This window comes from Mytilus edulis, chromosome 13, assembly GCF_963676685.1.
Source record: "Mytilus edulis chromosome 13, xbMytEdul2.2, whole genome shotgun sequence".
Classification (NCBI taxonomy): Eukaryota; Metazoa; Mollusca; class Bivalvia; order Mytilida; family Mytilidae; genus Mytilus; species Mytilus edulis.
The window spans coordinates 33,194,384-33,219,350 of NC_092356.1; the positions used below are offsets into that span (position 1 = coordinate 33,194,384).

Below are 24,967 nucleotides of genomic sequence, written 5' to 3' on the forward strand. Positions count from 1 at the left end.
CTCTAAGTCACCGCACCGAATTCAATAATGAACAAAACCCATACCAAATAATAAGCTATAAAAGGCTCCGACATGAGAACGTGAAAAAAAGTTCAAAAGAGAAAACTAACGACCTTATGTAAAAACAATAAACGAAAAACAGGTGAGACATACAACAATATACAACAACCCTTGTATCATGTGATGACATTATCCTAAAAGGATTAAGTTACTGTGTAGGTCTTATTACACTCCTTAGATGTACGTACACCAGACAGTAAATAACAGAAAATGAATTGATATGTTTTAGATCTATTATGAATGTATGTTATGAACCTTTACTTAATCATTCAAAATAGACAAATCAAGTACACTATGCATGATTGATATATTATGGGAATTTTATGATAATTTAAGGTGATACGAAATTTGTCAATCGAGAGATTATCCTATAACTGTTTAGGACAAGATGGTGTACTTGAGCAGAGATGACTGAAGCATTTTAAATTGAGACTAAACATCAAAGAGGAATACCATTTTCCGGCGCTATGCGTCTTCGAATAGTATTCACATTTTTTGAACAACCACAACATTGTATTTTGAAATATTTCCATGTGCATTCTCTATTTTCTCCTACTTTAGGATAATTAACCAGATACAAAGTAATTCAAAATATGTATAAACAAATATCAAAGTATAACGATACCATTTAAATTCGCTTTAAAAGCGAAAGTTTTTCGAAAACCAAAATCTGATCTTTGCATCGTACAAATTTAGCTCTAAACAGTCCTTCATTTGCCAAACTTGTGCGAAATTACTAATGAATAAGAAAAGCAAACCATTTTTAAAGCAATACCACTTCCAAATATAAACTCATTTGATAATAAAAACACAAAGAAACCATTGTGCCAAATGTAATACATGAATGTAGGATTTTATGGGTTTTAATATGGACAACTTAGGCAATTGAATCAAAACTTAAGGACTGATTGTCTTGCCAGCTAAAGCAAAACAATTTATATTAAACTGAAATCTAAACTCTTCATCATGAATCTATAACGGTTTCCAATTTATCAAAGTTGTCGAAAGTTACTGCTGAATGAGAAAAGCTTACCATTTTCAAAATCATTTTTTTTTATTACCAAAAACACAAAGGAAACCTTTGTTCAAAATATGTAATATCAGTGTAGGTATTTATGTGGCTAATAAGGACAACTTAGGTAACTGAATTAAAAATCTGGACTGATATTCCTATCAGCAGTATTTGGTAACTTCAGTCTACATACATCGTGCTCCGTGTAAATTCACCATATAAATTCACATATAACAGCTCGATATCAAAATGGTGAAATGATGACATGATGTTTTAATACATGAGGTAAGAAGAACCAAATATAAGTATAGCTACACTGGTATCGTTGTAGCTGTTGTAAAATATCGTCACTTCGACATATCTTTTTTGTGTATTCAAATCCGGCATTGAGTATAAAGAAACACTGTCTAAAGACCAAATTTAATAGAACACTTTGAGCATGTTATTTTTACATATATTACTTAAGTCATCCATGATAAATAACTTTTAAAATAATTCATTGTATCCCTCGTTTTCCAAGGTAAGTATTATTGCATTGATGAATAGGAAATATTTTATGCAGAAATACGTTTCAAAATTTTTATTTTGCAGGTCCTTATGGGGCAACAAAATTTCAGCACTCGACGTGAATATCTTTCAAGGTTTGACGTCTCTCACGGACTTGTAAGTAACTTTATGCCGTAAAAACAATGTTTTTGAATTGTTAAGATAAGTCAAGGTGATATCAATGTTTTGAAAACAGAGGTTACCTTGTATCTGTTAAGGGCAACGTAGTTTACTTTTCGAAAAAAAAATTGAGACCAAACCTTGCTAGAGAGGAATAGCATAATCGATCTAGTGGTATACATTTGCAAATCAGGGATTAGTAATACATATTTCCAAAACAGTAAAATATTAGCACTTTGACAACTTCAATTTGACTTTGCCCAAAAGAAAGAAGAAGAAAATGATACAAAGTTACTAAATATCTATTGTCATTTCCACCTTTTTTCTGCAATATTATTAGAACATGACATTGTAAAAATTTCGTTTCGATTAATCTGGGTGCCGGTTTTTTTCTCTCTCTGACCTCCTTTTTTGTGTTTTTTATGGTAATAACCAAGATATAACTTTTTATACCATGTATAAGATGATTATACACATCGCTATATCAGTTGTATATTTCGATAAAATCCGACTCTGATCTGTTACAAAAGTCAAAACATAATTGGTCATAACTTGTATCCCAATCAGCAACGCTTTGGTCAATTCTTACTAAACATGAAAGGGAAACCGTTTTTAGACCAATATTACTGGTCCGAGACCACAATTTTTTCGTAGTGCATTTCTTTTAGAACATAAATGAAAATAAAAAAAAAATTCCCACCTGCGCTTTCTCACAGAAACTTTTACAGTGTGTTGTACTACTTTTTGGACAAATTATATCAAAATTATAGAAATGTTCGTCGGCTCTAACTCAAAATATGGACAATTTTATGTTTAGGGCGTCTTGAAATCTTTTGACAGCTTCCGAAGTGCAAATTTTAAACCTTTTTCAGCTGGACCAAATCACTACTTTCCTTTAAATTTCTGGACCCAAATTTTTTTACAGTGTAATTTCACCCCCTACTTGCAATTGGAGGCATTAAACATGGAGAAATAAATTTGGAAGGGGTATAAAAATTAATGGCAAGTAACCCACTGTCAACACTAGGGACTATATTTGTGAATAACGAAAATCAAGGGACGACAATTGTGGTCTCGGACCTACTCCCCAAAAATCCTATTATAAAAACACAAAGGAAACCATTGTGTAAAAATTAGGACATGGCTCGAGACTTTTATATGGTTAATACGAACAATTTAGATAACCGAAATAAACATTATGGACTGATATTTCTGCCGGCATCATTTCATCACTGGTGTCTGCCTAGACACAACCCCATTGAGTTTAACCATATCTTCGCTCAAGATTGAGATGTTGAAATGAGAGTTTTGATATCGAGGGATAAATATGCGTATCATTATGTCAACACTGTTGACGACGAAGCTGTAGTAAATATGGTATTAAGATCATTTTGTTTGTATTCAAATTTGTGATCAATTATGTGATTAAACTGTCTGAAGACTGGATTGTTTTAGCCGAACATCAACCTGTTATCAACACTTGTTACGACGAAGCTGTAGTAAATAAGATAAATGTGTTTGTATTCAAATTTGTGATTGATTGTGTGATTTAACTTTTTAAAGACTTGTAACTGGTTACAGCAATCATCTACGTCATACATGAACTATAACCTTGTGTTGTAATATAGACATTTATTACATTGTTTGCAATGAATAACAGTGATTTCACAGCAAAAATAAAAACCGATAACTTCACATGTGAAATAAACGCAATTAGTTCACTCCCCTAACGTCAGACAATAATGTGGTTTCTACATTGTTTTCAATTCAAAAGCCCATTGTCAATGTAATAAAAAGAATAACTTATCAATGAATTCAAGTATCAAGAAATGTTTAACTCGTGAACACTGATAATTAACGTATACGCTACGCGCATTTGTGAATTATTTGGTCACTCGTTGAATATTTTTCTAATTATAAATTATAATCCTGGTACATTTGATAACTAATTATTGTCAGCAGTAAAACGGTATTTAATTTGACAAAGTTGTCTTTACCTAATACTTAACGAGAATGGTAGACAAATATCAGTCCAATATCACTTTACCAAAAATATTTTAGTGAAATAAATTAAAAGTAAATGGTTATGCAAAATATAATATACCGTAAAGTAATAGATGAGGTTGAAATGGACAACTTAGGTAACTGAACTGAAAATGTCAGCATTATTCGGAGGTTATTTATTTGTCTGCATGCACACAACAACGTAATACTTAACGTAATGGTCACTTAATATGGAACTCATTAAATGGAGGGACAAATGATACAAGTCAGAAGACATCACTTCAAATCTTCAAACACTGTTGTACAAGATGGTCATTGAATTATTTGTATTCAAGTTCATCATTGATAATGCGGTAATACTATCTAAGAACAACATCGATTTCTATATACTTAAGGGCAGATGTTGAAGATGTTTTCGTCTAATGATAACAATGGAAGCCATAAATGAATGAAAACTTTATATCATATTATGAAAATCTACCAGTATGATGTCAATATATATCAACCAGTTTATAAACAGATATACTTCTGTTGGTCAATAACTGCAATGACGAATACACTAATTTTTCGGAAAAAATGTTACTGGTTTGATATTGTATTATATCACCCTCTCCTTTTATTAATTGTTTTTTCAAGTAACACAAGATTTTGAAAAAGCAACATATATGATCAATGTTCTCATCTTTTTAAAAATATTTTCCATCGAGCTTTTAAAATATGGATCGATTTAGTTTGTTGAATGTTTAAAGACCACCATTTTGATGAAAATAAACAAACGTTTAAATTGATCCTATTGATTGTCATAAATTGCAATTTGTTTTCAAAGATATATTAATTTGTGTCAATTGTATTTAGTATTACTATACAAATATAGCCTTTGCATGAGGTCGATACAAGGGTATATTGACCTGAAAGAAGTATATGGACTGAGGACGAAGTCCGAGGTCGATATACTTCTTTGGGTCGATATATCCTGTATTGACCTCATACAAAGGCTATATTTGTTATATTATTAATTTCCGACCATGTTTGTATGAAAATCGTCATTTAGGTTTGTTGGAATTTTATAGATATAACATTGTCTCCTTGACAATAACAACATATTAGTTGTTATTTCATTTACTTTTTTTTTGGACATCTTATGCATTTGAAGATTTTTTTCCATCAAATAATCGATCACAGATATCATTTGTTTCAAAACGTTAATCAATATCCTGCAATTCATTACATGACTTCACAAAGTATATCGGTTTTTAGATATTCTAAAAATAACCGTGCAATATGCTTTTTGCCGGTCAATATGCTTTTTGCTATCCGCCGTTTTCTTTCTACCTTCGAAAATATAGTTTAACATGTGACTATCCCTAAACGAATCAAATTTGTTAAAATATACGAAAAATATATGCAAGAAATAACAACATGAACAAATAAGGACTTTTGATTTATGTTATTGAATTGCTGGTATAAGGTAAGGGGTCTGAATTTGTAAATGGAGAGGTTTGCCTATTTCTGATTAGGACAAGGTAGTTTACAGGATCAAAGACGACAGCATTCTTAATCAAATTTAGATAAAACCTTGATGAATAGGAAAAGCATTATCGATCTTTTTATGTTTCAACTAACTAAATACAACCACCTGGTTGTAAGTACATTGTATGTATATTTGAACAGCACACGATTTGAGTGTCGAGGTAAAACACGTTCCTCTGCCACCCTCAAACAGTGACGTTACAAAACAACAATGAGAATAAACTTTACAAATAGTCTGAAGAAATTTATTTAACAAATCAACATGAAGGATCTGTCAGTAATACTTTTAATTTTCTCTACTGTTTATATGTATGGATTGAGGAATACAAAATATATTGTATGCAGACATATTTTAAAAAAATATTATTTTACAGGTGGCTGTATGGCAATCAAATTGAAACGCTTGACGTAAATCTATTTAATGGTTTGACGGCTCTGACGACATTGTAAGTAATTTGAATCCACAAACAACTGTTTGCCCCATCTGATGCTGGTTTTCCATGCAATGATGTAATCTATCTATTTTTCATTTTCGTGCACAGATATATTAATTTGTGTCAATTTGATTTTTGTATTATATGAAAAGTGTACAATTTAAAGAAATAACAAATAATGACTTTAGATTTATGATATTGTATTGCTGTTATTAGTTAAGGGGGATAGAAATTGTCACATTGGAGAGATTTCCCTGTATTTGTTTAGGGCAATATAGTTTACAGGAAAAAAGATGACACAATTCAAGCAAGCCTTAATTAAGAGTAATATCATTTTCTATCTAGTGCAATATGTAGAGATTATAACATGCCCTTTTCCATATTGGCCCTGGTATTATCCCGATATGGGTCGAGGGTTGATACCCGGGCCAATAGGGAAAAGACATGTTAATGTAATCTTTTTATCACATATTTAAGTTCTGCAGAAAAGAAAAAAAAAGGTCAATTATAACAATTTAATGAAACATAAAAGGTAAAATCTGAGACATTTTATCACAAACGTGAAGTTAAGGACGCAATGAGGTCACGTCATTTGGAATCAGGGCACACTATCAATATACTATTGTTTGCCCCGGGCAATATTGAGGTTATTGCATATGCAAAACCTAAGGTCATCATAACAAATATGTGATAAATTTCTACATTTTGTTAGTAGTACATATATATCAGACCGATACAATATGTGCACTTTAGACTATTTCAGTTTAACTGATTTGTATATTGCCCCAAAATTAAATGAAGATTATATAAATAAACTCATCATATATACTAGGATTGAAATTTTATATTTGCGCCAGACGCGCGTTCCATATCTATTATAGCCATTTGGTTTTGCTTTTTTTTTCTAATTGGCTGCACAATTCCTCAAAATATATAAAAATAAAATAATAATTGTGTATCGTTTCAAATTATAATAATAAAATATGTTAGAAAATCGATACAACAGTGAATTTAGTGAACATATTTTTTTTTGTAATGGGTCGTATCTTTCGTTAATTGTCTAGATTTTATGTCAATATGAAACATGCATTAATAAATATTGATATATAATGATATAAAGCAAACATTTAAATTGTTCAATTTCTGCTCTAAAACAGTATTTCGTTTGGCAAAGTTGTCGGTTCTTACTACTGAATGAGAAAGGCGGAAAATTATCAGACCAATATCACTTCCCAAAAATATTTTGATAAAATAAATTTAAAGGAAATTGTTATGTAAAATATACTTTTGCGTAAAGTAAAGTATGAGGTTCAAAGTGACAACTAATGTAACTAAACTGAAAACGTTGTACCAGCATCCTTCGGGGGCTATTGTCTGCATGCACACAACCATAATTTAGGCAAACCTAACGCTATGGCCACTGACTTTGGACCTGCTTAAATGACAGAATAAATCAAACACGGTAGAAGACCAAACGTAGATATAATAATCAGTGGTTTTTTTTCTTCAAATAATGCAATTTTCCGAAAGATTTAAATACTGTTTAATTTATTTGGTATATCCTATAAAGTCAACTGTTTTCAAAAAATGAAGATGCCGTTTAAATGATGCTAATGGATAGATCAGATAACGCAATGCCATCTGCATTTTGTCAATAGAGAGGTTACCATGGGACTTTCATGATACATTACTTAACTGGAGTAGGAATGACAAACTGTTCAGTATAATTGATATTAAACTTTAATAATGGGGAATTTAATAAATAATTCTCATTTCGAGCACTACCAACATATAGTACTTTATGATACTTTGTATTTGACTTTTTTTTATACTTTTTAAAAACCGCCTGCGCATCTCAGATAAATGAATGAAGTTCGCTTTAATTTGATTTGTATAGCCATTTGTTTTTTATTTTGTTTTTGTTTTAATTGGCTGCAATATGCCTCAAAATATATCCAAAAAAAATAATTGTGTATCGTTTCAAAGAAAAAATGTTAGAAAATCGATAAAACATTTTAAGTGAAATTAGTGATCGTATTTTTTTTGTAATGGGTCGTATCTTTCGTTAATTGTCTTGATTTTATGTTAAATTAAACATGCATTAATAAATATTGATATATAAGAAAGGCGAAAAATTATCAGACCAATATCACTTCCCAAAAATATTTTGATAAAATAAATTTAAAGGAAATTGTTATGTAAAATATAATTTTGCGTCAAGTAAAGTATGAGGTTCAAAATGACAACTAAGGCAACTAAACTGAACACGTTGTGCCAGCGTCCTTCGGGGGCTATTTTCTGCATGCACACAACCATAATTTATGCTACTTAACGCCATGGCCACTGACTTTGGACCTGCTTAAATGACAGAATAAATCAAACACGGTAGAAGACCACACGTATGATCTGCCAGCACTGCTGTAAAATATGGTCATTGAACTATTTGTTATTAAATTAATCATTAATATTGCGGTAAAATTGTCTAAGAACAACGTTGATTTTTATAAATTTATTAAGGGCAGACATTGAAGATATTTGTCTTATAATGATAATGTAAGATATAATTGGATAATAACTATGTATTATATTATGAAAATCTGTCACTATGTTTCTGTTGTTCCATTGTTTTCCTTTTAAAGTTGATGTGCTCCTCTCGGCTTTAGTTTGTAACCCGGATTTATTTTCTCTCAATTGATTTATGACTTTTGAAAGCGCTATACTACTATTGCCTTTATTTGCAATATATATCAACTAGTTTACAAACCGATATATTAGACATCCGCTGGCCAATGTATTGGCAATGTTAATCTGTTTGCATTTACGAATATGCCAAATGTAATGATGAAATACGTTATGCTATATTGTAGGTCCCTACAGACCAATCAAATTACAAAATTCCCCATGTATTGCTAGATTGCTCTTGTATTATAATACCCCTATTATTTTATTCATTGTTTTAAAGTAAAATTAGTTTTTAAGAATGCAATATAAATAATCAGTGTTTTATTTTTTTTTTAAATAATGCAATTTTCCGAAAGATTTAAATACTGTTTAATTTATTTGGTATATCATATAAAGTCTACTGTTTTCAAAAAATGAAGATGCCGTTTAAATGATGCTATTGGATAGATCAGATAACGCAATGCCATCTGCATTTTGTCAATAGAGAGGTTACCATGTGACTTTTATTATACATTGTTTAACTGGAGTAGGAATGACAAACTGTTCAGTATAATTGAGATTAAACTTTAATAATGGGGAATTTAATCAATAATTCTCATTTCGAGCACTACCAAAATATAGCACTGTATGATACTTTGTATTTGACTTTTCTTTTCTACTTTTTAAAAACCGCCAGCGCATCTTAGATTAATGAATGAACTTCGCTTTAATTTGATTTGGTATCATTTTAAGAAATAACATAGTAAAAAGGACTTTTCGATTTATGTTATTGAATTGATTATCTTTCTTAAGTGACATGAGTTTAGTCAATGAAAATGTTGCCTTGATCTATGTTATGAAAAAATAGTTTGTTTTTTGCTTTGTTTTTAAATTGACTGCACAAATTCCTCATAATATATAAAAATGATAATTGTGTATCGTTTCAAAAACATAATTTTTTTTTTTTTTAGAAAAGTGATAAAACAGTTGAAGTGAATTAAGAAAACATAGACTGTCTTGTAATATATCCTGTCTTTGGTAAATTATCCGGATTTTATATTAATATAAAGCATGCATTAATAAATATTGATATATATTGATGTAAAGCAAAAATTAAAATTGTTCAATTTCTGCTCTAAAACTGTATTTCATTTGGCATAGTTGTCGTTACTTACTACAGAATGAGAAAGGCGGAAAATTATCAAACCAATATCACCTCCCAAAAATATTTTGTTAAAATAGATTATAAGGAAATTGGTATGTACAATATAGTATTGCGTAAATTAATGTATGAGGAGGTTCAAACGCACCACTTAGGTAACAAAACTTAAATCGTTCTACCAGCATTCTTCGGGGGCTTTCGTAGGTTAGGCATTAAAACAATACAAAAAAACACATATTATATACAGCAATACACAACAACCCTTGACTTATGTGCTGACATTCGCCAAAAAGATTAAATTTACAATTAGACCAAAATAACAGAAAGCGAATTGATATGTTTTAGATATTTTATGAAAGTATCTTATGAACCTTTATTTAATCATTCAGAATAGACAAACCAAGTACATTATGATTGATTTGATTTGAATTTTATGATAATTTAAGATGATAAGACATTTGTCAATGAACAGCGGTATACTACTGTTTCCTTTATTTGTCCTGTATCTGTTTAGGACAAGATGGTGTACTTGACACAGATGATAGTATCATTTCAAATTGAGACCAAACCTTCTTCAAGAGGAAAACAATTATCACTCCAGCGCTATACGTCCTCGAATAGTTTTCACATTTTCTGAACAAACACAACATTTTATTCGAACTACTTCCAAGTGCCTTTATTTTCTCCTTCTTTAGGATAATTAACCAGATACAAAGTAATATAACACATGGATAATAAATTTCAAGATATAACGATAAAATGTAAATCAACATTTAGAGCGAAAGTGTGTATAAATAAAACTTGAATCTTAACTTTGCATCGTTCAAATGTATTTCTAAAACAGTAATACATTTTAGAAAATTGTGGGAAGTTACTATTGAATACGAAAGGCAAATCATTTTCAAAGCAATATTACATCCCAAGATAAACTCATCAGAAACACAAAAGAAACCGTTGAGCCAAATTTGGTATGAGTGTAGGATTTTATTGGGTTAATATGGTCAACTGAATTAAAAAAAAAATGAACAGCTGAATTTTTTTTTTTATTATTTTTGTATTCATATTCAGCATTGAGAATGACGTGAAACTGTATAAAAATCTAATTTTTGGTAGATATTTGAGATGTTATTTTTAACATTGATCATTTGAATAAATATACTGTATGGCAAATAAGACCATTTCAATTTTGAATTTATCAACTTCCCCCAACTTAGTAAGAATCGACCAAATTAACCTGCATATGGGATATAAATTTCCCAACTCATTCAGTATTCAAAAACCAAGGTTGTGTTATCTTACCTAAGTTTAATCCTTGATCCTATCATAAAGTCGTCAAAACCCTATGAGAATCGAAGCTAAGAAAGTAACCAGATTTATTTTATTTACAATCGGCACATATGTGGAGTTAGAAATAAACATGGGGTTTCGAAAGCTCTTGCAATATCTTACAAAAGTACAACGTTAGAGTATCCCCCCTTTTTTTCCTTATGACATTCGTATGCACCATGATTTTTTTTTCAAGATTTGTGAACACTTTCAGTATAAAAATGAAAAATAAACATTGTTTTACATCTTTAATGTGTCCATTTCTAGTCGAAAACTATATCAATGTCGTTTTTATTTCTTTCCCGGCATTTTGATACCACAAAGGGGAATAATCGATCTGAATCATTTCAGTGTTTAAATGTCACCGTGAGAGGACTTGAGTACCATTTATTTATAAAGATCGCATTGGCGCACCCCGTTAATATTTATTGATCTCTTTAAAACTTGGCATGTTTATTCTTGGAAAGCTCATAAATACCAAGATTGCTGTTTCTTGTTTATAAAATGAATACAACATTTTCAAAATTGACAAGAAAGTTGACTTTTGGTGTGGGCATGGTTCGATTTTATGTCATTTCTGTTATTTTTTATTATAAAAGGGCAAATTTAAAGAAAAAAACAGCTGTAACAGGAAAGATAACATATTTGTCAACCAAATTCAACTCTGTTTCATTCATTGGTGTAGTTCTTTCGGTTGTGCCGGCTCTTGAAGTTGAAGGTTCACACGCCATCGTTGAATGTCGCCGGTTACCATGGTAACGAGGTTGGAAGTTCTTCGACACCAGACATTAAAAGTTTGGATTGTATAAGGGATGATCATAATTAGTTTCGGGTATAAAAGTTTCCTGGCTAAAATTCTAACCAATTTCAAATTTCAATGATTTTTTAATGAATAAATAGCCTTTTTGCCCTAGAACAGCATTAACCTACCTGCGAATATAATGGAACTTTATGCGACTGACATAGTGAGAGGTTCAACTTGCCATAAAACCTGCTTTAATCCATCATCCTTTATATAAGGAAATGACTGTACCAAATCAGGAATATGACAGTTGTTTTCCTTTGTTTGAGCTTTTGATTTAGTCATTTGATACGTGACCTTCTTGTGCTGAATTTTCCTTGGAGTTCGGTATTTTTGTGATTTTACTTTTATAGTCATACATAAAAAAAAATATGCATTGTAATATAAATATATGTTAGTAAGTATGCAATATTTCAATCAGTTTTTACAGATAGTCCACGCTTCCATGGTTCTTCGTTTTCCAGGTTGAATATTAAAATTGATGAATATCAAAATTTAATGCAAAAATAAGATTTAATTCATTTTTTAAATTATTTTGAAACTTTCCAAATAATATTAATAAATGTGTGTTCGTTTGATTTGGTATTAATTTAAACTGTACATTTTCACGAAATAACCAATCAGGCCGTGAAGATTTAAGTTATTGATTTTATTTTCATAAACTTTCAGGGGGATTGTTTTCAGTAGAGAGGTTCCCTGCATCTGTTTGGGACAAGGAAGTTTACTTCAGCGGAGATAAACAAATCATTTCAAATTCACACTAAACCTCTTTTAATAGAAATAATACGGCTCTCTACGTATTCGAATAGTCAATTTACATTATCAGAACAATTACAACATTGTTCTACGCACTTTTCCATGTGACTGTTTCTATTTACTCCTAATCTATGATAATTAACCAGATACAAATTTATTTAAATACGTATTATCAAATATCTATGTATCACGATATAACTAGAATTTGCATGTAGCGTGACAGTTTTTATTAAACTGATACCTGAACTTTTCATCATAGATCTATAACGGTACACCATTTATCAAATTTGTCGAAAGTTACTGCTGAATGAAAAAAGCTTACCATTTTCAAAATTAAAATTATTTGATTACCAAAAACACAAAGGAAACAGTTGCATTTTGTATCTTGTTTGCTTACATCGTGCTCCGTGTAAATTCACCATATAATTTCACATATAACAGCTCGATATCAAAATGATGAAATAATGAAATGATGTTTTAATACTTGAGGTAAGAACAACCAAATATAAGTATAGCTACACTGGTATCGTTATAGCTGTTGTAAAATAACGCCACTTTGACATATTTTTTTTGTGTTTTCAAATCCGTCATTGAGTTAAAAGAAACACTGTCGAAAGACCAGATTTAAAAGAAGACTTTGAGCATGTTATTTTTACATATTATATAATTTAAGTCATCCATGAAAAATAACTTTTATAATAATTCATTGTATCCCTCGTTTTCCAAGATAAGTATTATTGCATTGATGAATATGAAATATTTTATGCAGAAAAACGTTTCAAAAATGTTATTTTGCAGGTCCTTATGGGGCAACAAAATTTCAGCACTAGACGTGAATATCTTTCAAGGTTTGACGTCACTCAAGACATTATAAGTAACTTTATGCCGTAAAAACATAATTTGCATTTACAAAATGTATGAGTTGCTGATTTGCTGTCGCAAAGATTTATCTTCTTTTTTTGAAAACATTCTGCCATTTTCCTACTAAAATTGATGAATGCCTGTTCATTCAATTTGGTATAACGTGTAAGCTTAACCAATTTTTAGAATTCAAAACATTTTAACATTCAGATAAATGTTATTGAATTTTTAAGATGAGTTAAGGTGATATAAATGTTTTGAAAACAGAGGTTACCTTGTATCTGTTTAGGGCAAGGTAGTTTACTTTTCGAAAAAGAAATTGAGACCAAACCTTGCTAGAGAGGAATAGCATAATCGATCTAGTGGTATACATTTGCACATCAGAAATAGTAGTACATATTTCTAAAACAGTAAAATGTACTTGACAACTTCAATTTGAATTTGCCCCAAAGAAAGAACAGGAAAAAATGATAAAAAGTTACTAAATATCTATAGTCATTTTCCACCTTTTTTCAGCAATTTTCTTAGAATATGTATAAATTTCGTTTCGATTAATATGGCTGCCGGTTTTTTTTTCAATAAAGATATGGACGTTTGGATTTAAGTTCTTTAAATGATGAGATTAATCCAAGTACTTTTATCTCTGACCTCCTTCTTTTTTTGTTGTTTTTTTATGGTAATAACCAAGATATGACTTTTTTATAACATGTATAAAATGATTATACACATCCCTATATCAGTTGTATATTTCGATAAAATCCGACACTGATCTGTTACAAAAGTCAAAACATAATTGGTCCATTGCAGCTCATAACTTGTATCCCAATCAGCAACGTTTTGGTTTAATCTTACTGAACATGAAAGGGAAACCATTTTTAGACCAATATTACCCCCCCAAAAATCCTCTGATAAAAACACAAAGGAAACCATTGTGTAAAAAATGATGCATGGTTCGAGACTTTCATATGGTTAATACGAACAACTTAGATAACCGAAATAAGATTATGGACTGATATTTCTTTCGGCATCATTTCATCACTGTTGTCTGCCTAGACATAACACCATTTAGTTTAACCATATCTTCGCTCGTGATTGAGATGTTAAAATGGGTGTTTTCATAACGAGGCCTAAATATGCGTATTATTATGTCAACACTGGTTACGACGAAGCTGTAGTAAATATGGTCTTAAGATCATTTTGTTTGTATTCAAATGTGTGATCGATAAGGTGATTTAACTTTCTAAAGACTTGATTTTTTAGCCAAACATCAACATATTATTTGTTACATTAATCATCTAAGTCATACATGAACTATTATACTGTGTTGTTATGTAGACATTTATTACATTGTTTGCAATGAATAAGCGTGATTTCCCAGTGAAATAAAAACCGATAATTTCACATGTGAAATAAAGACAATTATTTCACTCTCCTAACGTCATACAACAATGGGGTTCCTACATTATTTCAATTAAAAAGCCCATTGTCAATGTCATAAAAAGAATAAGTGATCAAGTAATTGAAGTATTAGGAAATATTGAACTCGTGATTGACCAACACTGATAATTAACGTATATGCTACACCGCATTCGTGATTTTATTGGTTGTTTTGTCACTCGTTGCATATTTGTCTAATTAGAAATTATGTATTCTCAGCAGTAAAACGGTTTTTCTTTGGAAAAGTTATCTTTACCTAATACTGAATGATAAAGGTAAAATATTATCAGACCAATATCAATTTACCAAAAATATGTTAGTGAAATAAATTAAAAGTAAATGATTATGCAAAATATAATATAGCGAAAATTAATAGGTCATGTTGAAATGGACAACTTAGGTAGCTGAACTAAAACTGTTATGTCAGCATTTTTCGGGGGCTATTATCTGCATGCATACAACAACGTCATACTTAACGTCATGGTCACCGAGTATGCAACTCATACAATGGCGTGATAAATGAAACACGTCAGTAGACCTAACGTCAAATCTGCAAACACTATTGTAAAAGATGGTCATTGAATTATTTGTATTCAAATTCATCATTGATATGCGGTTATACTGACTAAAACAACCTCGATTTTTATTTACTTGAGGGCAGATATTGAAGATGTTTTCGTCTAATAATAATGTAAGCCATAGATGAAAAACAAATTTATCAAATATTGTGAAAATCTGCATGTATGTTGTCAATATATATCAACCAGTTAAAAAAAAACATATGTACTAGACTTACGTTGGCCAATAACTACAATGACGAATACCATAACTGTACTAAAAAATGTTACTGGTTTTATGTCGTATTATATCACCCTCTCCTTTTATTAAGTTTTTTTTTCAAGTATCACAAGTTTTTGAGAAAGCAATATATATAATAAATGTTTTCATCTTTTTTGAAAACTTTCCACCAAGATTTTAGAATATGGATTTATTGAGTTTGTTTAATGTTTAAAAATAACCATTTTTATGAAAATAAAAAAAAGCTTTTAAATTGATCATATTGAATAGACCAGATAACTGAATGTCATCAATTGCAATTGTCTTTCATATATTAGTTTGTGTCAATTGGATTTAGTATTACAAGTTTATTTAACAATATGAAAAAAGAAAAAAAGACTTTCGTTTTATGTTATTGAATTACTGGCATAATGTAAGGGGTAAAAAAATTTAAACAAAGAGGTTTGCCTACACATAAATATGTTTAGGACAAGATAGTTTACATGAGGAAAAATGACAGAATTCTAAATCAATTGAAAACTAAACCTTAAATAATGGCAATAGTAGTTTATCGATATTCAAACGTTATAACGTCGATTGAGCGAAAACAAATCCGGGTTACAAACTATAACCGAGGGATACACTTCAGCTACAAGATGAACACAAAGGAACAAAAGGAACTCTGAAGTGAACAAAATACAAACGCCAACATACACAGAAGAATAAAGAGAAATAACATTTTTGATCTGGTGCAATGCATTTGTACACTTATTTTAGTAGTTCAAAACGATACACAATGCACATTGGTCTATTTCAGTTTGACTTACTTGTATATAGAAAATTGACAAAACAGTTTAAATGAAAAAGTGAATTCAGATCTTCTTGTAATATGTCATATCTCATATATATATGAGCAGATACGACAGAATTTCGAAAAAAAATTGGACCACACCTTGCTTAAGGGAAACGAACTTAGCTAACTGGAGCATGGATAACAAACTGATCATTATAATTGCGATTAAACTTTCAAAATTATAAGGCTTTGTATATGACTTTGTTCATTTCTTTTCTCCTTTTCAAAACCCTTCTGAAATTTTAAAGAGAAATGTATAAAATTTCGTTTCAATTTGATTTGGTATTATTTCTAAGAAATTATTGATAATTGAAAGGAATAGAAAAAATAGGACCTTCAAATTCATGTTATTGGACTGCTGATTTAAGTTATAAGAAAAGGAGTTTTGACAACGGAGGGTCTATCTGTATCTGTTTACGACAAGAGAAGTTTTGGTCAGTTGTCTATGTCACAAATGTTCTAAAAAAAGAGTTTTTCTATTTCTTTTGATGACAAGATTGTTAACCCTGATCGAGAAAGACAAACCATTTGAAACCAATATTACTTCCAACAAATCCTATGGTACCAAAAGAAGAAACCGTGTTTTGAAATATAAATTACGAGTCAATGTATGTTAGTGCTAAAACAAACAACTTAGGTAACTGGGTTAACAAGTTTGGACTGATTTTCCAGTCAGAATCATTTTGAAAATACTGCCGAATTACACACAAGGAAACCATTCTGCAAAACATAATATTTGAGTTAAGGATTTTATACGCTTAACACGTGACAATTTAGATAATCGAATTAAAAATTATGGATAATACTTTGCCAGCATAAATTTGTTGTCTGCTTGGACATAATTCCATTTAATTTAACCATATCTTCCCTCGAGATTGAGATGATGACAAGAGGGTTTAAATATCGAGGACAGACGATGCGAATTAAGATATGCCATCACCGGTTACGACGAAGCTGGTGTATAATTGGTTTCAAGAGAAAACGTTTTAGGACCAATACAACCCCCCCAAAAATCCTTTGATAAAAAATACAAAGGAACCCACTGTGCAAAATATAATATATGGGTAACGGATTTAAGTTGGGTAAAACGGGCACCTTAGATTATAAAAAATCAAGAATTATTGACTGATATTCTCCAAGTATCTTTTTGAATATGATGTCTGCTTAGACATTTAGACATAATTCCATTTAGTTTAATCAACTATTACCTTGAATTGGAGATGTTGTAATGAATATTTACTGCAATATATCAACAAGTTAAAAATATATATATTAGACTTTCGTCGGCTCATTATTACTTTGACGAATACCCCTCTCTTTTTATTCATTATTTATTTAAAGTAACATAAATTTGAGAAAGCAATATATATAATCACTGTTTTTACTTTTGATAAACGTATTGCAATTTCCTGGAACATGTTTTAATATCGTTTGATTTATTTCGTATAACGTTTAAAGTGTTGTTTGAATTGATGTTATTGAATATATCAGATATTAATATCTCAATGGAGTGGTTACCTTGTATCTTTTTACGATTGAATATATAACTGGAACAGGAATGACAAACTGTTTATTAAGATTCAGATTTATCTTTCCTTTTTCTGTACTTGACTCTTTCATTTCTTTTCTCAGTTTTTCAAAAATCGTCTGCTAGGTTAAAAGTGAAATGTGAAAATTTAATTTTAATTTGATTTTGGTATCATTTCTAAGAAACAATTAATAGAGACGTTTATATTTATGTAATAAAATTGATAATATGATTTGGGTGACATGAATTAAGTCAAAAGAGAGGTTTCCCTGTATAGTTTTAGGTCACGATAGATAACTAAATCCGGGATGAAACAATATTCTGATAAAATAAAATATCATAGCTACCAGATTTACAATTATATATTAAGACCAATATAAAGTTGAAAACTAAAGGTCATCGTATAGAATTAAACAATAAACAAAACGCATACCGCATAATTAGCTCGAAACGGGCCCTACGGCAAATGTTTCACTTGACTTATTTGCTGACATTCACATAAAAGGATCAAATTGCTGTGTAGATCTTTAAACACTTCTATAGTTAGACCGAACAGAAAAAAGCAAAAAAGAGATCTTATGTACTGATTTTGTGTTATGGATAGATATTCCATATCCTTTGGTTTTTTTCTATTTTATGTCTTTTATGAACACATCATACAAAACAAATGAAGTCAGTTGTAACAGATCAAATACATTATTCTATTCCATGCAAAACCCGGACCATTTTTACCACCACAAAAAAAACTCAGTACATTAGGATTGATTTTAAACATACTTTAAGGTGATAAAAACTTTGTCACAGGAAAGTTTATCCTGTATCTCTTTAAAACAATGTAGTTTACTTGAGCAGAGATGAACAACTCATTTCAAGTGGACAATAAACATCTTTTGAGAGAAATCACCTTACCAATTCGACTCTATACGTCTTCTAATAGTAATTCAGATTATCAGAACAACCACAACATTGTTTTTTGAACTATTTCCATGTGACTTTTTTCTATTTTCTTCTTATTAAGGATAATCAACCAGATACAAATTAATATAAAATACGTATAAGCAAATATCTATATTTAACGATCAAATTAAAAAATGCTTGTAACGCGAAAGCTTTTATCAAACTAAAATCTGAACTTTTCATCATAGCTCTAAAACAGTACTTCATTTGGCAAAGTTGTCGCAATCTCGCTTTCAAAAATAAAATCTATTGATCTGGTAGTATTCATTTGCACAACGGAGAGTAGTAATAAATATTTCCCAAACAGTAAAATCTTGGCACTATTACAACTTCAATTTGACAATGTCCCAAAAATATAAAGCTACCAAATATCTATAGTCATTTTCCCCTCTTTTTCTGCAATATTCTTAGAATATTTATAAATTACATATTGATTCAATTGGTTACCGTTTCTTAACAATACAAATTAAGATGATGTTCGTCTTTAGGGTAATACAGAAGATATACATAAATTCTTACATTGGTACCAGTTGATTATCGGATTTATCCAATCGAGATAATTAAATAACCGAATTTTAAGGTCTGAGCATCGGGGAGGACTTTAAAGTTGATAATTTACAATCGTGATTGAATATATCCGATAATCCACGAATAACTATGTAATAATCAGTAAATCTAATGAATATCAAATACATTTTCATTTTTTATAAGCGAAAATCCCTTCCAGTGGCCTCCACATTCCACAAAATTGTTTATTTCATTAAAACCTGTAAGCATCTTTTGATTCATTCAGTCAGCTGATGACGGTAATGAACCGTAAACTCATTCAATCTTCGTCTGAGATCATCGGCAACCACATGTTGATTAATTGTTTTATACATTGGTTACGGAAAGGGTTAAATAGCCACATAATTAGGGAAAAGTTATTATAAGCAATCTATAAAAAGTTATCGCTATCTGACGACAAACTAATTACTAGATGCAAAAGTCAACACATAATTGTTCCATCAATAAACCAAAAGTTTTACCCCAATTTTAACTAAAAGAGTGAGTAAAACATACACAAAGTTGGGATCAGCATGTCCCTCTGTTACAAAGCAGTGATATTATTTATAATAAATGAACACGTTCTTGTCGTTATCATTCCTTTTAAAGTTGACAAATATTTTTTTTTCATAGAATTAAAAACTATTTTTTTTTACAAACCTCAGGCTCTGAAGCATCACAATTAATATCTTCTTTGTGTAAGTTTGAAATTTGTTCATAGACGACAGTTCTACATTTACGGCAAATTCCTGCATAAGAAAAGAAAAACTTATTTAACAAGTTGAACATATAACATACACTACATGTATAAAACATTTTGTAAAATAAGGCTGAAGGACATATATAAATGAATACATGAACCTACAAAAATAAATAATTTACTATCATGATATTCATCATCATATAATTATGTTAAGTGTATAAATATATATCATTCTATAAATATATAGTAAGTGCACAATGACGTATTCTAATGTGTGCTCATTGTTGAAGGCCTTGTAGTTTCCTATTTGTCTCTATATTAATGCAGTACACTACATGTATTTATATATGTATATAATATTGTTGGAAGATATTAAATTGACTTCATGAAGCTTTAGCCTCTCCAAGCCTTTTTTTGTTCATGAGTCTTAGACTGAAGTACAAATAAAATTTATATTGTGTTTATCCAGTAATTTACATCAGCACATGAGCACGATACATTGTATGTTTGAAAATTTAGTTGTTGACATTTGTAAGAACATATAGTTGTAACTGATCTTTTAAAGAAAATCACATAACTGAATGAGAGGCATGAAAGGTTGACCAAAAGATAAATGTACTTGCATGCCAAATAATAACTTACTACATGTGTACTATATAGCTTGCTCAACATCATGAAGTGGGGATATTGGATAATTTATTTTTACAAGTAAACAACTTATTTTGATACCTGATACAATGTATTTGTATAATAAATGGCTGATTGCAGTATGAAATCATATACGAATGTTGCCTACATGTATTAAGAGATTTACGTTTTTTTCTCAATAGAAACTCAATATTTGTAGACATAAATGTATTTTCCAAGATACATGTACAATGTGCATGCATATTCAAAAACCACATGGTTGTTTATTTGTCCATTTTGTGTTTACATGGCCTTATGCATTGTTGACGACAGCTACAGTGATCACTCGATGCTGTTGTTGGTACATGTACTTGATATACATTGTATGTATATGAGGGATTTTATTGATCATTATAAAAATATCTAGTGTGTTTTGTTTTGTAGAATCTCGCACTGATATACATAATATAATGTATTTAATATTTTGATGCATTATTCTTTCTTTATATTGCTCCTTATACTTCTTATTAAAATTGAATTAGAAACATACAATGTACACTTGCTGCCTAAAATATGTACATGCATGTATAAAATTTATACAAATGTCATACCCGTAGTCAGGGGGGGGGGTTCGGACCGGAACCCCCCTTGAAAACAAATAAGCACTGTTAAAGTCAATGTTCTGTTCGAATTGACGATCCCCCCCCCCTGGAAATTCTTGGCTACGGGCCTGAATGTATATCCACATAAAAGTTTTAAAAATTCATTACACATGCAACTTTTTTCACCTCTGATAATGTTCATCACAAAATATAACGGCAAGAATTCTTATTAAGAATATTTTCAATAGTTTAGTTTAGTTTTGAGTTTGTGTTTTTGGGACAAGTTGGAAATGTTCCCTTTTCATACCCCTCCCCCCCTTTTTTTTGTTTAAAAATTTATGATTGATGTATGACCTCAATACCTGTGACAAAACCTGTTTATATTTATAAAAATAATGTGTTTAAATATTTGTTGTTCATTACCTGATCCAACAGGAACCAATTTTCCATCATACATGGAAATGGCTCTGCTCATGTCAAGGGTCACTGCTCTATCTGGTTTAGCCTTTCCTGAGTGTTGATGGTGTGAACAGCCAGCTTTTTACTCCAACAAATGCCTAATGCATATCGATGCAATGGGCAAACAGCATATGACTTCAAGACAGAGAAAATCCCTACCCTGAAGCATATCAAATAGCCCTCTATAGGAATATCATCTGACTTCAGCCCAACTGAAGCCAGATGGTTTTCAATATTTTTACTACAATTTGCAATAGATATATCAGTTTGATCTTCTTGAAAATTCGGTGAAAAACCACACTCTGTGTTACAGAAAATAGAAAAATCACATCTTCTGCCAGTCATGTTAGTCAACTGTGACGTCCATTTGTTATGATTAGAAACATAGAGAGTTCCGAAAGGGGAGATAACTCTATTAAAACATGCTAAAATATGGAAATTTTTCAGCTATCAATAATATTAGAAAAACAAAAAAAAAACCACTGAAACAAGATAAAAGACAGAATAACAAGTAATACTGAAATACGTTATGCTATATTGTATATAAGTACCTACAGACCAATCAAATTACAGAATTCTGCATATGTTGCTGGATTGCTGTCGTATCATACCATACCTATTATTTTGTTTTGCAGATTATTTTCATTATAAAAATGTCGTTTAATTGATGCTATTGGGTAGATCAGTTAAATCAGTGTCATTTGCCTTTTGTTAATGATAGTTATCCTGAGCAGGGAAGACAACTGTTCATAACAATTGATATTAAACTTTTATAATGAGGAATACCCTTCTCATTCTGGCGATTTAGGTCTGCTATAAGAAATTCACACTTTGTGAGCAACCTAAATATTGTACTTTATGATGCTTTGTATTTGACTTTTTCATTTCTTTTCACATTGTGAAAAATGTATAATATTCCGTTTCAATATTATTTGGTATTATTTACTAGTATAAGAAATATTTGATTATTAAAATAACACATACTGACTTCCAGATTATACTAGGATAAATAAAAAATCCTGACAAATAAATTTACCATAGATACAACGATTTAAAATGAAATTGTGACCAATATAACAGTTGGGAACTATAAGTCAATGCAATGAATTCAACAATGAACAAAATGCATACCGAATAATTAGCTATAAAAGGCCCGTCATTAAAAAGATAAAATTTTCAAAAGAGGAAACTACCGTCCATTTTTTTGATAAAAACAATAAACGAAAAACAGGAAAGATATACAGCAATACGAAACAACTCTTGACTTATGTGTTGACATTCGCCAAAAGGATTAAATGCTGTGTACCTCTTTTTACACTCCTATAGGTAGATTAGACAGCTAATAACAGACCTCTGAAACTTAGATTTTTTTAGTCAAAAAGAGGAGAAATACATCATATTTAAAACAACTTTTCTAAAACAGGGGTCCACTGATTTTGAATAATATTAAATTGTTAAAGTAATTGTGTTAACATGGTTTAAGTCCAGGAATATTACAAAATTCTTGTACATGTTTTGACCATTTTATACAAGATAGATATATAGTTCTTTGGGAAAATATGAGCCCTTTTGTACTAAAAAGTGTTTTTTTCAAAGAAATATATTATAACTTATATTGACCCCTCACAATATTTATAACACTAAGGGGTTGTTCCCAACCTAATTATTACTTAGATGGATAATGATCTCATTGTCAGTCACACATACATAGACCAGATTTAATTATACAGTTATTTCTTGGTGAACAGGGAAAAAATACTTCATAAATTAAAGAAATGTCAAAGTACAAGTGATAACTCAAGTTTTAATATTGTCAAAACCTACTATTTTATGTTTACAAAAAAAAAAAATTATAATCGCTCGCCTTTACTTTGCAAGCTTCGCCTCAAAAATAAGCAAATTAAATATGTTTTTATTAAAATTTTCAAATCGCTCGCTCGCCCCAATTTTTGGAGTCGATAAATCCGTAGAACAAGAAATTAAATTGGTGTGGCCTAATGAACCTTTACAAAATCATTCCAAATAGACAAATCATTATGATTGATGTTATTAGAATTATATGATAATTTAAGATAATAATACATTTATAATTGGAGAGGTTATCCTATATCTGTTTAGGACAAATTGGTGTACTTAAGCAGAGAAAACAGAATCATTTCAAATTGATACTAAACATCCTTCAAAAGTAATAACGTTTTCCGGCGCTATACAGCTTCGAATAGTATTCTGACCAATAACACCATTGTACTGTGAACTATTTCTATGTGTCTTTATTTTCTTTACTCCTACTTTATGATAATTAACTAAAAACAAAAAAACTTAAATCTCAACTTTGCATCGTACAAATATAATATATATATTAAAACATTGCCTCATTTTGGCAAACTTTTATGAAGTAATGAATAAGACATGCAATCTATTTTAAAAGCAAAATCACTTTCAAATATTAACTAATTTGATACTCAAAAACACAAAAGAACCCGTTGTGTCAAATGTAATGTATGAGTATATGATTTTAAGGGGTTAATATGGACAATTAGGTACAATGAGGTAACTGAATTAAAAAGTTTTGACTATTGTATTGACAGCCTATTTTGAAACTTGTGTCTGCTTACACCGCATTCCGTGTAATTTAACTATATAATAGCTCGATAGTTGATGTAAGAAGAACATAGTTAAAGCTTTGCTACCTTGGTATCTATTTAGCTGTTGTAAAGTATGGTAAACAATATACTTAATTTTGTATTCATATTCGGCATTGAGTATACTGTAAAACTGAAAATCAGATTTCTTAGATGACATTAAAGATGTAATTTTTTTAACATTGATCATTTAAGACTGAGATATAGTCTTGATAAATAGGAAGAGCATTATCGATCTTTTTATGTTTCAACTAACCAAATACAACCATCTGATTGTAAGTGAATTGTATGTATATTTGAACAGCACTAGATTTGAATGTCGAGGTAAAACACGTTCCTCTGTCACCCACAAACAGTGACGTTACAAAATAACAATGAAAATAAACTTTACAAATAATCTGAAGAAATTTATTTAACAAATCAACATGAAGGATCTGTCAATAATACCTTTAATTGTTTTTCAAACAGATATACTACACTTTAACTTTTCTTCTTTTTCTACTGTTAATATGTATGGATTGAGGAATACAAAATATTTTATGCAGACATTTTTTTATAAAAA

The 24,967-nt window shown here is 30.1% G+C and overlaps 2 protein-coding genes across 2 annotated transcripts in view; both read left to right on the plus strand.

Annotated features, from left to right (window-relative positions):
• The window catches only part of LOC139500902 (uncharacterized), a 336,961-nt gene that overhangs the window by 94,100 nt on the left and 217,894 nt on the right, over positions 1-24,967 (plus strand). The gene's annotated exons all lie outside the window — the stretch shown is intronic.
• The window catches only part of LOC139501836 (leucine-rich repeat-containing protein 15-like), a 167,502-nt gene that overhangs the window by 74,732 nt on the left and 67,803 nt on the right, over positions 1-24,967 (plus strand). The window contains exons 6-7 of the mRNA XM_071291060.1: positions 1,664-1,735; positions 5,647-5,718. Of these exons, the coding sequence (XP_071147161.1) occupies positions 1,664-1,735; positions 5,647-5,718 (144 nt within the window). The remainder of the gene's footprint in view (positions 1-1,663; positions 1,736-5,646; positions 5,719-24,967) is intronic.